The following is a 14,907-nucleotide window of genomic DNA, read 5'->3' as shown; positions in this document are numbered from 1 at the left end:
CCACCCCGGGGTGGGGAGGGGGCACCAGGGCTGGCCCCCCCCGGTGTGTCCCCTAGCACCAATCCTGCCCCCCCCCCCCAGCGCTGGGGCTGCCCTGGGCATGGGGGGGGGGGGCACCAGCCACCCCCCGCCGTATGCTAAAATGGCTTCAGAAGTGCTTTGTCCGGGGAGGGGGCTCTCGCCTTGTGCTTGGAGTGACCCCCCCCCTCCGTGGCGGAGCCCCCCTCTCCCCGCTGGGGGGGGCCCAGGCGACCGGGGACAGGCCCGCAGCCAAGGCAAGCGGTGCTGGGGGTGCCCGTCGCCTGCAACGGTTTGGGGGGGGGGGGGTATCTGTGACCCCCCCCGGACCCCCCCGGATCCACAGGTCAGTGTTGGGGGGTGCCCCCACCCCAGCACCGTTACGTCAGCAGCTTCCTCCGGCGGTTCTTGACGGGGCGCCCGGGCCGCGGGCGTCGGGCCAGAGCCGGGTCCACCTGGGGGGGCACATTACACTGCGGGGGGGGGAGGGGTCCTGAATACATAGGTGTTCCCCCCCCCCAAATCCCCCCTGCCCCCCCCACCGCATCCCCATCCCCACTTACGGCAGGGCCGGCCCCGGGCTCGGCGCTGAGCCCCCTCCCTCGCGGCGTCTCCAGGCGGGCGCTGGGCCGGGGGGCGCTGCAAGGACCGGTGGGGGGGGGGGTCAGGGGGATTTGGGTGGGGGGGGGGGATGCGGCAGTGCCCCCCAGCCCCCCCCGTGCCCCCCCCCGCTCACCTGGCCTTCCTCCTCCGGCCCCGGCGCGACGGGCGCAGCCGCAGGGAGCTCCCCTGTGCGAGAAGGGGGGGGTCAGCTGGGGGTCCCCAGTACCTCCCAGTCCAACCAGTGCCTCCCTGCAGCATCCACAGTCCCAGTTTCCCCTGCCATCCTACTGCATGCTTCCAGTGCCTCCCAGTCCCCCCCAGTAGGTCCCATTAACCTCCCAGTATCCCTCCGGCATCCCCCCATGATTCCCCCACACAAGCACGCGCTCCCAGTACCTCCTAGTTCCCCCCAGTGCCTCCCAACACCTCCCGGGGGCACCCAGTGGCTCCCAGTATACCCACAAGAGCACCCAAAGGCCCCCACTGCTTCCCAGTGGGTCCCAGTAAATGCGCAGGGGCATCCAGTGGGTCCCTGTACCCAACCCAGCAAGTCCCACTAGATCCAGTATCGTCCCCGCAGCTCCCAGTACCTTGATCTCCTCTGCCTTGAGCTGCCGCTCGGCAGCCGGGATGTCCCCGTTGCAGCGCCAGGCGGGGTGGGGGGCCGGGGGGGCGGCGGGGGGGGCCCCCTTCTCCCCGCCGTCGCCCGCCTGCCCGTTGAAGTGGCGCCGGGCGCCCCAGCCGCCCCGGCCCCGGCCGGCCCCGCGCCGGGGGCTCTTGGTGCTGGGGGGCCCGCGGGGCGCCGGCGTCTCCCCGTTGAGCCCCTCGGCGCGGCGGCGGCGGCCCCGCTTCAGGGAGGGCCGGGAGCCGGGGCCCCCCCGGGCGCCCCCCCCGGGGCTGGCGCTGCCCGCCTCGGCCCGGCTCGGCGCGGGGGGCTCTAAGGCACTTAGGGGGCCCTCGGGGCAGCCGGGGGGGCTGGGGGGGCCCCCGGCGCTGGGGCCCGACAGTGTCGCCGGCTTCTCGGGGGGGCCGAACCCGGGGCCCAGCTGTGGGGGGGGGGGCAGTGAGGGAGCAGCAAGACCCCCGGGTGCCCCCCCCAACACCCCCAGCCCCCCCACGTCCCCCTGTGGCCCCCCCCGGCCCTCACCTGGAGGCTCTGGAGCAGGCAGGCCAGGGGGCTGGCGGCGCCCAGCAGCGGCCCCTGGCCCGGACCCAGCGCCAGCCCCAGGGGGGGCAGCGCGGGCGGCAGCAGCGGCTGGTTCTGCAGCAGGGGGCTCAGCGCCGGCAGGTCGCCTGGGGGGGGGGGGGGAGAGGCAGGATGTGCCCCCCAAAAGCACCCAGCGTCCCTCCAGTGCTCCCCTAGTGCCCCCTGCAGCACCCATATTCCCTCCAGTGCCACCGTGGTGCCCCCCCCACGGTGCCCAGCATCCCCCCAGTACCCAACACAGTGCCCAGTATCCCCCCAGTGTCCTCCAGCATCCCCCCAGTACCCCCCCCGGTGCCCCCACAGCACCCAACATCCATCCAGTAGCACCCAGCAGCACCCAGTGCCCCCCCAATGCCTCTTCCAGCACCCAGCATCCCCCCAGTGCCCCCCCCCAAACCAGCAGCGCTCAGGTTCCCCCCCCCGCCCCCCCGGCCCCACTCACCCAGCAGCGTGGCGCCGACCAGGGAGCTGCCCAGCTGGGGCCCCAGCGGGTGGAGGCGCCCCGGGGTGCCGGGGGGGCCGTCGGGGGCCCGGCCCTCCCCGCGCGGGGCCTCAGTAGTCGTGGGGGGGGCGCCGGTCGAGGTAGGTGCCGCGGGGGGGCTGGCGAGGCCGGACTGCAGGCAAAGGGGGCGAGTTGGGGGCAGAGACACCCTCAGCCCGTCCCCGCCGGGGGCAAAACCAGCCCGGCCTCCTCCTCTCCCAGGAGGGGGGGGGCAAACACCCTCCCGGACCCCCCTCCCTGGGGCAAATACCCTGCTTTCCAGGACCCAGGGGCAAGTAAATACCCCCAACCTTCCTCCCCAGGGGCAAATACTCCTCCTCTGCCATGCCCTGGGGGCAAACACCTTTCACCTCTCTCTTCTCAGGGGCAAATACCCATTTCCGTGCCCTGGGGGGGGGGGGGGGAAATACCCTCCCTTGCCTTTCTCCCTGGGGCAAATACTCCCCCTTCCACTGCCCTGGGGGCAAATATCCCCCCTTCTTCTCCAGGGGCAAACACACTCCCCCCCGTATGTTTTGCTGGGGGTAAATACCCCCAGCTACCATCCCCCTCCTCCCTAGGGGGCAAATCCCTCCCTACTACCCTCCTCCCCGGGGAGGGGGGGGGCAAACAACCCCGTCCCAGGGGCCGAGTCTCACCGGGGGGGCACCGGGGGTGCTCTCGGGGGGGCCCAGCCCAGCGGCCAGCAGCGCGGGGTCGAGGGCGAGCGAGGCGGGCAGCGCGGAGAAGAGCAGCGGCGCGTCGGGCAGCGCCGGGTAGCCCTCGGGGCTGGCCGCCGCCGCCGCTGCCGCCTCGGCGCCCTTCTCGCCCGCCGGTGCCAGCGGCAGCAGGGCCGAGAGCAGCGTCCCCGGCGCCGGCAGCAGGTCCAGGGCGGGCAGGGGGACGCCGAGGGGCAGCAGGGGCACCGGGGGCTGCCCCGGCAGCAGGGAGGCCGCCAGCAGGGAGGGCAGGCTCGGCCCCTCGGGGTCCCCGCCGGGCGCTGGCGGGTGCTGGCCCAGGGCCACCGAGAAGGGCAGGGTGCCCAGGAGGAGCCCTGGCGGCAGCGAGCCGCCCAGGGCCAGCGCCTGCTCCTGCCCCACAAAGGCCACAGGCTCGGCGGCGGCAGCGGGGGGCAGCGGGCAGCCCAGCGCCCCTCCGGCGGCCTCCTCCCCGCCGCTGCTGGCCCCCAAGGCCGGGGGGCCTTTGGTGATGGCTGGAGACGTCGCGGCACCTGTGGGGGACAGCGTCAGGGCAGGGGGACCCTTGGCCACGTCCCACCAGGTCCCGCCACCCCCAACACGGAACCATGGCCCTGTCCCACCAAGTCCCACCACCCCTTGCATGAACCCACGGCCATGTCCCACCACCTCCAGCATGGACCCATGACCACGTCCCACCAGGTCCCACCATGCCCAGCATGGACCCATAGCCACATCCCACTAGGTCCCACCACCCCCAGCATGGACCCATGACCACGTCCCACCAGGTCCCACCATGCCCAGCATGGACCCATAGCCACATCCCACTAGGTCCAACCACCACCCCCAGCACGGACCCACGGCCAGAAGCCCCAGTGTACACCCCTGCCGTGTCCCCCCAGCCCAGCCCCACGGCCACGAGGGGGTCCCAGGGGCAGGAACCTGCAGGCGTCGCTGCCCACACTGCTGCCTGCCCCAGGCATGCTCCACGCCACGGGCAACCAATGCCTACCATGACCCCAGCTCCCCGCACCCCATGGCGCTGCCCCACGTACCCGGGGCGCTGTGTTTTGGCTGCGGGGGGGTCCCTGAGGTGGCTTCAGACGAGGCCGCCAGCTGCCCGAAGAGGCCGAGGAGCTGGCTGTTGAAGTCCTGGCATGCGGGCAGGAGCCCGGTGCCCGGGCAGGGCGCGCCGCCGTCCCCGGCAGGCGGGGGGGCTGGGGGGCCGCCGTGCCCCCCGGGGCCGCCCTGAGCACCCAGCAGGCTCAGCAGGGCCGCGAGGGGCTGCCCGGGCGCCGGCAGCCCCTTGGGCTCGGCGCCTGGGGCGGGGGGCGCCCTGCGGGCCGCCGGGTCCTCGGGGTGCAGGCGCCGGGGCCGCCGGGCCGCCTTGCCCAGGCTCCGCTCGCCCGCGACCGAGAGCAGCACGTCGGGGGCGAGCGGGCGGGGGGGTAAAGTGCTAGGGGGGGGCACGGGGTCGGGGCCGCCCAGCTGGGCCTTGGCGGCGGCGCTCAGCAGGCTGCTCGCCGGGAAGGGGGTGCCCGCCGGCGGCGCCAGGAGCTGGCCCAGCGGCAGCCCCAAAAAGCCCCGGCCCTCGGGGGCAGCGTCTAAGGGCACTGGCAGGTTATTGCTGCTTTGGTTGGTTAAGGCACCGCTGACGGGGGAATCGTCCTTGCCCACCTGGGGGGCGCCGTTGGCAGCCGCTGGGCACGGCCCCAGCCCCGGCCCCCCGGGCTCCGGGCTTTCTCCGGCCCCCACCGGCGACGGAGCGGCACGGGCGCTAGTCCTGCCCACGGGACGGTGGCTCCGGGCGTCCTCGGCGGGAGGCCTGGGGGCCACCGCCGCGTCCGGCGGGGGCAGGCGGCGGCCGAAGCGGGGGGACGGTGGCGGTGGGCGGCTCTCGGGACTGCCGTTGGCCCCCGGGAAGACGTCACGGGGCCGCGGGAAGGGTGGGGGGACAAGCCGGTCCCCCGCGGGGGCGGCCTCGGGGGTTTTTGCCCTCGTGGGGGCTCTGGGGAAGCTGCCGACGGCGCCGGGCGGGGGGACGCCGGGGGGCACGGCCGGGCGCCCCCCCGCCGGGAACAGCGGGCTCAAGCCGGGACCTGCGGGGAACCACGCAGGGGTCAGTGGGCACCAACTGGGGGGAACCGGGGAGCGAGGATGGGATGGGGAGGATGGGAGAGCTCTGGGACACCTGGGGTGCGCCGCAGGGAAACTGGGAGGGATTGGGATGGGTGGGGGGAGCCCAGATGGACAGGGACAACCAGGACAGGTTGGGGACACCAGGAGGGACCCGGGCGGTGGCAGGGACAGGGGACCCGGGGCCGGTTACCTGTGCCGGGGCGGCGGGAGCCGGGGCCCGGGGCGCCCTCCATGCTGCGGTACAGCGTGGCCATGGCCACCGTTTTCCGGCGGTGGTTGCAGAGTTTGGTCATGTCCTGCTGGCCCTGGGTCCCGGGGGCCCCTCGCCCGGCCACCGCCGCCCCCGGGTCGAAGTTAAATACCTGCGGGGATGGCGCAGGCTGAGAACGGCCGCCGGCTCCTCCGCAGGGACCCCCCCGAAAGCAGGGGGCGTCCGTCTCCCCCCCCGCCCGGGGAGGGTCCCCGTACCTTGTGCATGTTGAGCGGACACTCGAGGCCGCACTTGCAGGTCCCGTCGGCCAGGAGGTAGGCGCGAGTCTGCTCCAGCGAGGTCAGCGCGGTGCCACTGGGGCTGGGGGGCACAAGGGGTGAGCGGGGCCGGGGTGGGGGGGGGTGTGGGGGGGGACGCGGCTGCCCCTACCTGATGTAGCACACGAGCCCTCCTCCACCTTGCGCTCCCAGCCCACGGGCACGGGCCCAGCCGGCGGGCACGCGGGTCGGTCTGCTCCGGCGCGCTCATCGCTGCTGTTCATTGTGCCCCCTCGTCGCACCGATGCCTGCAGCGGGCACCGGCAGGGGGGGTCACGCCGGGACGGGGTGGGGGGGGGGGGGAATGGGGCAGGACTGGGGGGACCCAGGGGTGCTCAGAGCCACGAGGCAGCAGCAGGAGACCCCTGGGGTGCTCAGGGGCTGCGGGGCAGGACTGGGGGGTCTTTGGGGTGCCTGGAGGCCATGGGGGAGACTAGGGTGGGGGGGGTCCTTGGGGTGCCCAGGGGCCATAGGACAGGCTGTAGGGGGGCACTGGGATGCTCAGGGGCTGTGGGGCAGGACTCGGGGGGTCCTTGGGGTGCCCAGGGGCCATAGGACAGGCTGTAGGGGGGCACTGGATGCTCAGGGGCTGTGGGGCAGGACTCGGGGGGTCCTTGGGGTGCCCAGGTGCCATGGGACTGACTGGGGTGGGGGGCTGCGGTGCTCAGGGGCCGTGGGGCCGGACTTGGGGGGGGGGGCCCTGGACCATGGGGCAGTGGTGAGGGAGTCTGAAGCTGCCCAGGAAAGCAGGGCAGGCTTGGCGGGGAGGGGGCAGCTGCCCCCCCCCATCTCAGCCCTTCCCCCACACCAGCCCCCCCCATTAATCCCGGTGTCTGGGTGGGGGGGCCGTGACCTATAAAACACTGTCGAGGAACTGCAGCTAAAAGGCAAACAGCTGCCGCCGGCCCTAATCCCCGGCGCCGGGGGGGGGCCCGGGGGCACACGACAGCACGGTGGGGGGGGAACGACATGGCACCGGGGTGGGGGGGGATCTCACCTGCTCATCTCTGCGAACATCTCGGCGTCAAGCGCGTGCCTGGCGGGCTCCGGCGCCCATGGTCGGTGCCCCGGCAGTGCCAGGCGGGTCTCTGCGCGGTGGGGAGAGACTCAGCCCACGCCTGGGGGGAGGCGGCAGTGCCCGCTCAGCGCCCCCCCGGCAGAGCCCGACCCCCCCCCCAGGACCTGGCAGCCCCACGGGTCCAGGTGCCCCCTGGACTGCAGGGGTCTATAGAGCCTGCACTTATGGGGTACGTGATGCCCTGGGATGGGGGTGCCCACGGGGCAGAGGTGCAGGGTGCCCATAGGGCTGGGGCCTATGGGGCAGGGCTTCAGGTGGCCACAGAGTGAGGGTCTATGGGGCACAGTGCTCATGGGGCAGGGGTGTTGGTTGCCCACAGGGGTACAACCTATGGGGCAGGGACCCATGGAGCAGGGACTCAGGGTGCCCACTGGGTGGTGGTGGTGGGGAGTCAATGGGGCAGGGATCTATAGGATCTATAGGATAGGATCTATGAGGCAAGAGTGCAGGGTACCCATGGGACAGCGGTCTATGAGGCAGGGTGCCCATGGTGTAGGAGCGTCTAGGGGAGCTTACAGGTCCCATAGGGCATGGGATCAGGGTGCCCATGGGGTGAGGGGGTCTATGGGGCTGGGTGTCCACAGGGTGGGAGTCACTGGAGCAGGTGTAGAGGGTGCCCATAGAGCAGGGGTCTATGAGGCAGGGGTCTATGGGGCAGGGCTGCAGGTTGCCCATGGGGCAGGGGTCTACAGGGCAGGGGTCTATGGGGCAGGGGATCAGGGTGCCCATGGGACAGGGGTTTACGGGGCAAGGAGTCAGGGTGTCCATGGGCAGAGGTCTATGGGGAAGGGCTGCAGGGTGCCCAGGGGGCAGAGGTCTATGGGGCAGAGGTCTATGGGCAGAGGGTCAGGGCGCCCAGGGGGCAGAGGTCTATGGGGCAGGGGATCAGGGCACCCATGGGGCAGGGGGTCTATGGGGCAGGGGGTCAGGTTGCCCATAGGGCAGAGGTCTATGGGGCAGGGGGACAGGGCACCCATGGGGCAGAGGTCTATGGGGCAGGGGGACAGGGCACCCATGGGGCAGGGGTCTATGGGGCAGGGGGACAGGGCACCCATGGGGCAGGGGTCTATGGGCAGGGGGTCAGGGCGCCCATGGGGCAGGGGTCTATGGGGCAGAGATCTATGGGGCAGAGGGTCAGGGCGCCCAGGGGGCAGAGGTCTATGGGGCAGGGGATCAGGGCACCCATGGGGCAGGGGGTCTGTGGGGCAGGGGGTCAGGTTGCCCATAGGGCAGAGGTCTATGGGGCAGGGGGACAGGGCACCCATGGGGCAGAGGTCTATGGGGAAGGGCTGCAGGGTGCCCAGGGGGCAGAGGTCTATGGGGCAGAGGTCTATGGGGCAGAGGGTCAGGGCGCCCAGGGGGCAGAGGTCTATGGGGCAGGGGATCAGGGCACCCATGGGGCAGGGGGTCTGTGGGGCAGGGGGTCAGGTTGCCCATAGGGCAGAGGTCTATGGGGCAGGGGGACAGGGCACCCATGGGGCAGAGGTCTATGGGGAAGGGCTGCAGGGTGCCCAGGGGGCAGAGGTCTATGGGGCAGAGGTCTATGGGGCAGAGGGTCAGGGCGCCCAGGGGGCAGAGGTCTATGGGGCAGGGATCAGGGCACCCATGGGGCAGGGGGTCTATGGGGCAGGGGGTCAGGTTGCCCATAGGGCAGAGGTCTATGGGCAGGGGTACAGGGCACCCATGGAGCAGAGGTCTATGGGCAGGGGTCAGGGCGCCCATGGGGCAGGGGGTCAGGGCGCCCATGGGGCAGGGGTCTATGGGGCAGAGGGTCAGGGCGCCCATGGGGCAGGGGTCTATGGGGCAGGGGTCTATGGGGCAGGGGCCCAGGGGGCGGCCCCACGGCCCGGTAGCCCCGGAGCGGAAGGGGGGGACCCGGCACCGGCGGCCCGGCCCAGCCCGGCCCGCACCCACCTGGGTTCATGGTCCCGGCGCGGCGCCCAGCGGCGCCCGGCGGCGGAGCAGGCCCGGGGACTCGGCGCGGGTGGGAGCCGCGGGTGTGGATCCGCCCGGCCCCCGCCGCGGTCCGGCCCCGGTCCCGGCCCGGCCCCGGCCGCGGTCCCGGTCCCGGTCCGGCCCCGCCAGGAAGAGGAGGGGGCAGCGCGGGCGCCTCCTCCTCCTCTGCGCATGCGCACGGCGGCGGGGGCAGCCCTGGGGATCCCGATCCCGGCGTGCCCCGCGCGGGGGCCGGAGCGGCGCGCTGGGGGGCGCCGGGAGCACTGGGGCTGCACTGGGGGCGACACCGGGGGCTGCCGAGAGGCCTGAGGGGAAGCACTAGGGGATACTGGGAGCACTGGGACTGGACTGGGGGGGGGACTGGGGGCAGCACTGGGGGGAACTGGGAGCAGTGGAGTCGGTCTGGGGGGGCGGCACTGGGGGCACTGGGCAAACTGGCGGTGCCCCCCCACACCCTTGACCCTTTGCCCCCCCCTCCGAGGCGGCGCGGCCCCTTAAGGGCGCGGCGGGAGGGGCGTGACGTCACGTGGGGCGGGGCGGGGTGGGCGGGGCCCGGTTTCCAGCCGTTGCATCATCCGCCCGCATGACTCACCCTCGGGGGCGCGTGACCCGGCGGGGGCCGCTTCCGCCGGCGACGCGGCGGCGGCGCGCGCCTGGCCCCGCCCCACCGCCGCCGCCCCGCTCGCTCCCATTGGCCCGCGCCGCCCGCGGCGTCACGGCGCGGCGGGCGCCATTGGCCGCGGCTGGCGCAAGCGTTGCGTCATGCGGCGGCCTTTAAAAGGGGCCGCGGGGGCGCGGGCGGCGGCGCAGCGGGAGCGGAGCAGCGAGAGGAAGATGCGGGCGAGGATGAGCCGGGGGCAGCGCACGGGCCGGAGCCGTGGGGAGCCGGGGCCGCGCAGGAAGGTGCGGAGGGGCCGCCCGCGCCGCGGGGGGCGGGCCCGGCCCGGCCCTATAGGGGGCGGCGGCGGCGGCGGCGGCGGCCCTTGAAGGGTCCCTCTGCCCCACAGAGGCCTGTAGCGCTGGGGGGTGGCGCCTATGGCGTATCCCGGGCCCTATAGGACGTCCCGGGCCCTATAGAGCGTCCCTGGCCCCACAGAGGGGGTCCCTGACCCTATAGAGCGTCCCTGACCTCACGGGGGGGTCCCTGACCGCATAGAGTGTCCCTGGCCCCAAAGAGGGTGCCCATTATAAGGTTAACGGTGCTATAGAGCATCCATGTCCCTATAGGGATGGAACCTCTATCTATGCTCTGTGGGGTTCCACCCTACACGGCTGTAGGTGACCATGGTGGAGTCACCCCCCCCCCCCAAACCCTCTGAGGGAGGGGGTGGAGTCCGGACGCCTGGGTCCCTAGGAATGGGGGGGGTTGAGGGGGGGCTATAGGTGCCCTCTGTGCGGCCGGTGGCACCGCTGCAGCCCCAATCCCACTGCAAACCCCCACCCCACCCCGGGGCTGGCAGCACCAGGGAGCAGGTGTGGGGTGGGGGCCCCAAACCGCCTCTGATCCTGCCTCTCTTCTTCCCCAGGCATCAAGGAGAAAGTGTGTCTTCATAGACCACCACACCTGAGAGCAGGTAAGGGGGGGGCTGTGGGGTGGGGGAGCACCACCTTGGAGCCCCCCCCCCCCGCCGGGGTCCAGGTGGGGCTCAACCCCCTTCTTCCCCCTCACCCAGCACATCCAGCCTGGCCCAGTTGTGACGATGGCAGCCGAGTCGCTGCCCTTGGCGGGAGCTGCCGGCCCCAGCGCCCTGCCGGGCTGGGAGCTGGAGGCCTGGTACCAGGACCTGCAGGAGGTGCTGGCGGCTGCCGAGCCCGGCGGGCACCACCTGCTGCCCCGGGGGGCCGAACAGGTGAGCAGAGGGGGCCGGCGGGGCCGGGGCAGGGGAGGGACACCCTCCACCTGGGATTGGCTGCTCCTGTCTCCCTGCAGGAGGGGCCGGCGGAGCTGGCCACGCTCGACAGCACGGCCCTGCTGTGGAGCGCGGATGGGGCCGGCGCGGCGGGCTGCGAGCTGGACGCTGCCCTGGCCGCGGAGCTGCTGGAGCTGCTGGGGCCAGAGAGTGCGGCGGGCACGGAGCCGGCGGCGCCGCCACCAGGCTCTGCCTCCAGCGGGAGCTCCCCGGCCCAGACGGGCACTGAGGATGAGGAGGGGGCAGCCCTGGGGCGCGGGGCGAAGAGGAAGAGGTGCAGCGGCGAGGCGACGGGCCGGGAGCCGGCCAAGCGGCGGGAGCGGGAGCAAGCGAACGAGCAGCGGGTGCTGGAGCTGACGGCCCACAACGAGCGGCTGCGGGAGGAGATCCAGCGGCTCAGCACCGAAGTGGAGCGCACGCGGGCGGCCCTCATCGACCGCATCGTGAACCTCCGCCGCACCTAGGCGCCGATGCGGCACCGGGGCTGAGGACTCTGCTGCCCCACGGACTTGGGGGGGCAGCTACGAACTGAGGGGCACTGCCCAGCCGGCACAGACTGATGCCATTGGGAGGGCACAGCTTCCACGCGTCATTGTACAGTTCTTGCATTTTATTACACACATGTAACCCCCAGTGCGGCTCAGTCTGGTCTCTGGCCGGCACCGGGGCCGCCCCCAGCCTGGCACGGGGAACCTGGGTGCCAGGGCTACTTCTTCCGCTTCCCCTTGGGCACAGGGACTTCAGGGCTCTTGCCCTCAGCCAGCACCAGCTGCTTCTTCAGCTCCAGCAGTTTGGCCACCTCTGCGTCCACCAGCACCTTCTCCGCCTTGCTGGCCTTCAGCTGCCGCACGTGGTTGCCCTGGGGCAAGCGGGGGGGGGGGTGAGATGGGAGCCCAGGGGGTGAGAGAAGGAGCAGGGGGGGTGAGATGGGCAGCTCCCTCACACTGACCTGCTTGCCACCTGCTCCGTCAGCTCCTGGATCAGCTGGGGGTCACCTGGAGCTGGGGGAGTCCCTGAGGCCGGAGCTGGAGGGGACCCTGAGGCTGGGGGGGTCGGTTTGGCCTGTGAAAAGATAGGAAGGGGTGAGCTGGGGGCAGAGCTCTGGGGCTCCCCACCCTGCCTGGTGCTGGGGGGGTCACAGCTGCGCCAGGGAATTACCTGGGGCACTAGAGTGAGGTCTTCAGGCTGGAAAGGAAGAGAAGAGGCAGCAAGTGAAGAGGGACAGAGAGGAAAAGCAGAGGAGCGAGGAGGGAGCTGAGCCGGGAGCGCCGGAGTCCCCACTCACCTGCCCTCCCCCGAATCGCTTGCGCAGTGCTTCAATCTGGTCATGCTCCAGCTTCTGGAAAAGGGGGCTCACCTGGGGACAAGGAGAGAAGGGCTCAGGCCCTACCTGCGGTGCCGGGGGGGGGCGCAGCCCGTGTCCCCCTCCACCTACCGTGCCCATGCGGTGCCCAGCGGGCAGGGTGCAGGTGAAGTCGTGGCCCAGGACGAAGCATTCCGGCGGGATGCAGAGCTGCGCCTGGATGGCCGCGCTGATGCTGGGCATGTAGGGCTGCACCATGACGGCCAGCAGGGAGGCCATGTTCACTGCCACGCCTGTCACCGTGCCCGCGCGCTGCCTGCCGGGCAGGGAACCCTCCGTCAGCGCCGGCTCCCGGGCCTGAGCCCCCCCTGCCCGGCCCCGCGTCTTCCCCCTACCTGTCCTCTTCGTCTCCCTTGATCCGCTTCCAGGGCTCGTTCACCTGGATGTACTGATTGCCGTGGCGGGAGATGCTGAGGATGCAGCGCAGGGCGTCGCGGATGCTGGGGGGCAGAGGGAGGCTGAGCAGCTGCAGGGGGGACAGCGCTCCCCCCCCGTGGGCCGTCCTGCCTCCCCCAGCCACACACCGGACTTTCTCCAGCAGCTGGTGGTACTGGTGCAGCTCCAGGGTGACGCGGGCCAAGAGCCGCTTGTCATCCGGCGTCAGGACCATGGCAGGGACGGTGCCGCCGAAGAACTTGCACACGAACATCCCGGCTCTGGGGGCAGAGGGGCAGGAATGAGCACAGCCTGGGGACAGGGACGGTCCCCGGCCCTGTGCCACCTCCGGGGCACCTCGGTACCTGTTGATGAAGTTGCCCAGGTTGTTCAGCAGCTCCGAGTTGTTCTTGAGCATGAGGTCACTCCAGGAGAAGGCGCTGTCCTGCCCCTCGGGCCGCAGGTACAGCAGGTAGAAGCGCCAGATGTCCGCAGGGATGCCCGTGTCCTTGGCCATATCCCCAAACACCCCCACGCCCCGGCTCTTGGAGAACTTCCCGTCCTCGTAGTTCAGGTACTCTGGGGAAGCAGGAGAGACCCCCGGGGGGCCCAGGCATGGATCAGGCCTCCTCCCAGGCAGGGAGCAGCCCAGTCAGAGCCCCACACCAAGCTCCAGAGGGTTTCTAAGCCAGGGAAAGGAACATGGCCGTGTGTCCCTGCGTGGGACAAACTGCAGGGACCTGCCGGTACCTGTGGCGATGAGGTGGTTCACCAGGGTGTAGTTGTCATCAGCCCCCAGGAGCGAGCAGGGGAAGACGACACTGTGGAATGGGACGTTGTCCTTGGCCATGAAGTTGTACAGCTCAACCTGAAGGACAGGGGAGGGGACGTGAACAGGTGCCCCCCTTCCACGAGCTGGGGAGGGAACCCAGGCATCCGGGCTCCGTCCCCACCCCGCAGCAGCACCAGGCTCTCACCTGCTGCGGGTTCTTCCACCACCGCTCCCCTGGTCAGTGTAGTTGGCCGTAATGGACAAGTAGCCGATGGGAGCGTCGAACCACACGTAGAACACCTAATGGGGGCGATACGTGAGCAAGGGACACCCAGGCAGGGCAGGATGAGGCCTGAAATGGCCACCCGGGGACAGACCCTGCGGCCAGGGAGCCACCTTGTCACGGAAGCCGTCGAGGGGCACAGGCGTGCCCCACTTGAGGTCGCGGGTGATGCAGCGGGGTTTGAGCCCGTCCCGGATCCAGGAGCGGGTGATGTAACGGCGTTGGCCGTCCAGTCCCCCTTGGTCCAGGACTGCTCCAGCCACGGCTCCAGCCGCTCCTCCAGCTGCGGGGGACACGCCGGGACGGTCAGCGGCGCCAGGGACAGCCCCGTCCCCTCCCCGCGCCCCCAGGGACAACGCTTGCCTTGGGCAGGTCCAGGAAGAGGTGCTGCGTGGGTCTCACCACAGGGATGCCCCTGCACAGCTTGCACTGCGGCCTCTGTCGGGTGAAGAAACGCGTGTCACAGCAGGCGCAGGACAAGGCTGGAGCATCCCAGACAGGGCCAGGGGGTCTCCGGCGGGTTCCCGTCCCACCTTCAGCTCCACGGCATTGATGAGTTTGCCACATTTGTCGCACTGGTCCCCCCGGGCCTCCTCATAGCTGCAGAAAGGGCAGATGCCCTCCACAAAGCGGTCAGCCAGGAACCGCTGGCATCCCTCGCACCGCAGCTGCTCCACAGTGTCCTGCAGCAGGAAACCGCGGGCCAGCAGGCGCTGGAAGATGTCCTGGGCGATCCTGGGGGCCAGGGAAGGAGAGAAAGAGGAGGGGAACAACGCCCATCAGCCAGGAGACCCCAGAGAGCACATACCCCCTGTGCCAGCCCCTCTACGCGCGCCCCCAGGGGACGCTCACGTGGTCTGGTGAGGCGTGGTGGTGCGGCCAAAGTAGTCGAAGGAAATGTCGAACCAGCGGTAGATGTCGGCGTGGATGGCGTTGTACTTGTCGCAGATCTCCTGGGGCGTCAGCCCCTCCTCCACCGCCTTGGTCTCCGTGGCTGTGCCGTACTCGTCCGTGCCACACACGTACAGCGTGTTCCAGTTGCGCAGGCGGCAGTACCTGCGGGCAGGGGCCTGTGACGCCCGTGCAGGCCTGGGGGGCAGCACAGCCCCCCCCCCCGTGACGGGCCCCCAGGAGCCTCCCCCGGCCAGGGTCTCACCTGGCAAACGTGTCGGCACTGAGGACGCAGCCAATGATGTTGCCGAGGTGGGGCACGTTGTTCACGTAGGGCAGGGCGCTGGTGATCAGGACGTTCCTCATGCCCTCCACGGGCAGCCTGGCACGGAGAGGGGCAGTCAGGGAGGGCACAAGGGCAGCAGGGCCACCCCACCCCAGGACGGAGCAGCAGCAGCCTGGGAACCCTCTCCAGGACTCCTTGGAGACCTGGGACAGCCCAGCCCTGGCGTCGCCTTGGGACTCACACAGGTTTCTGAGGCTGCCAAGGCTTGGGCAGTGCCGCAGCGCCACGGGCCCAGGCATCCGCAGCGGCCCCGATTTCA

The 14,907-nt window shown here is 71.6% G+C and overlaps 3 protein-coding genes across 6 annotated transcripts; 1 reads left to right on the top strand and 2 right to left on the bottom strand.

Moving 5' to 3' along the window:
* Nucleotides 1–8,824, bottom strand: MBD6 (methyl-CpG binding domain protein 6). 4 transcript variants are annotated; one of them, XM_067314009.1, is made up of 13 exons: nt 8,667–8,824; nt 6,672–6,792; nt 5,787–5,922; nt 5,615–5,717; nt 5,337–5,508; nt 4,063–5,106; nt 2,969–3,540; nt 2,271–2,442; nt 1,769–1,914; nt 1,212–1,667; nt 755–807; nt 582–657; nt 1–491 (listed from the first exon to the last, which is right to left on the bottom strand). In XM_067314009.1, exons 4-13 carry the CDS (start codon nt 5,621–5,623, stop codon nt 399–401), a joined length of 2,793 nt encoding a protein of 930 aa, XP_067170110.1. In that variant the 5' UTR covers nt 5,624–5,717; nt 5,787–5,922; nt 6,672–6,792; nt 8,667–8,824; the 3' UTR covers nt 1–398. The 4 variants fall into 4 exon arrangements, with proteins under 4 accessions (XP_067170110.1, XP_067170109.1, XP_067170111.1 ...); XM_067314008.1 differs by having other exon boundaries at nt 6,672–6,762; XM_067314010.1 differs by having other exon boundaries at nt 1–473; nt 6,672–6,762.
* A 679-nt stretch (nt 8,825–9,503) lies between these two features.
* On the top strand, nt 9,504–11,250 carry DDIT3 (DNA damage inducible transcript 3). The gene is made up of 4 exons (XM_067314111.1): nt 9,504–9,611; nt 10,235–10,282; nt 10,382–10,558; nt 10,639–11,250. Exons 3-4 carry the CDS (start codon nt 10,409–10,411, stop codon nt 11,080–11,082), a joined length of 594 nt encoding a protein of 197 aa, XP_067170212.1. The 5' UTR covers nt 9,504–9,611; nt 10,235–10,282; nt 10,382–10,408; the 3' UTR covers nt 11,083–11,250.
* On the bottom strand, nt 11,208–14,906 carry MARS1 (methionyl-tRNA synthetase 1; the record flags this gene model as incomplete). Its single annotated transcript, XM_067313958.1, is given in 18 exon segments — nt 11,208–11,477; nt 11,564–11,680; nt 11,777–11,803; nt 11,904–11,975; nt 12,054–12,237; nt 12,317–12,421; nt 12,506–12,637; nt 12,722–12,935; nt 13,107–13,224; nt 13,334–13,362; nt 13,365–13,428; nt 13,525–13,631; nt 13,634–13,694; nt 13,775–13,849; nt 13,945–14,146; nt 14,264–14,467; nt 14,568–14,684; nt 14,830–14,906. Coding segments are annotated over 18 exon segments (2,058 nt in total), but the record flags the coding sequence as incomplete, so codon positions are not given.
* Between the last annotated feature and the right edge of the window lies 1 nt (nt 14,907).

The sequence above is a fragment of the Apteryx mantelli genome, chromosome 33, assembly GCF_036417845.1.
Source record: "Apteryx mantelli isolate bAptMan1 chromosome 33, bAptMan1.hap1, whole genome shotgun sequence".
Taxonomy (NCBI): Eukaryota; Metazoa; Chordata; class Aves; order Apterygiformes; family Apterygidae; genus Apteryx; species Apteryx mantelli.
This window is presented reverse-complemented; position numbering and strand designations above follow the sequence as displayed.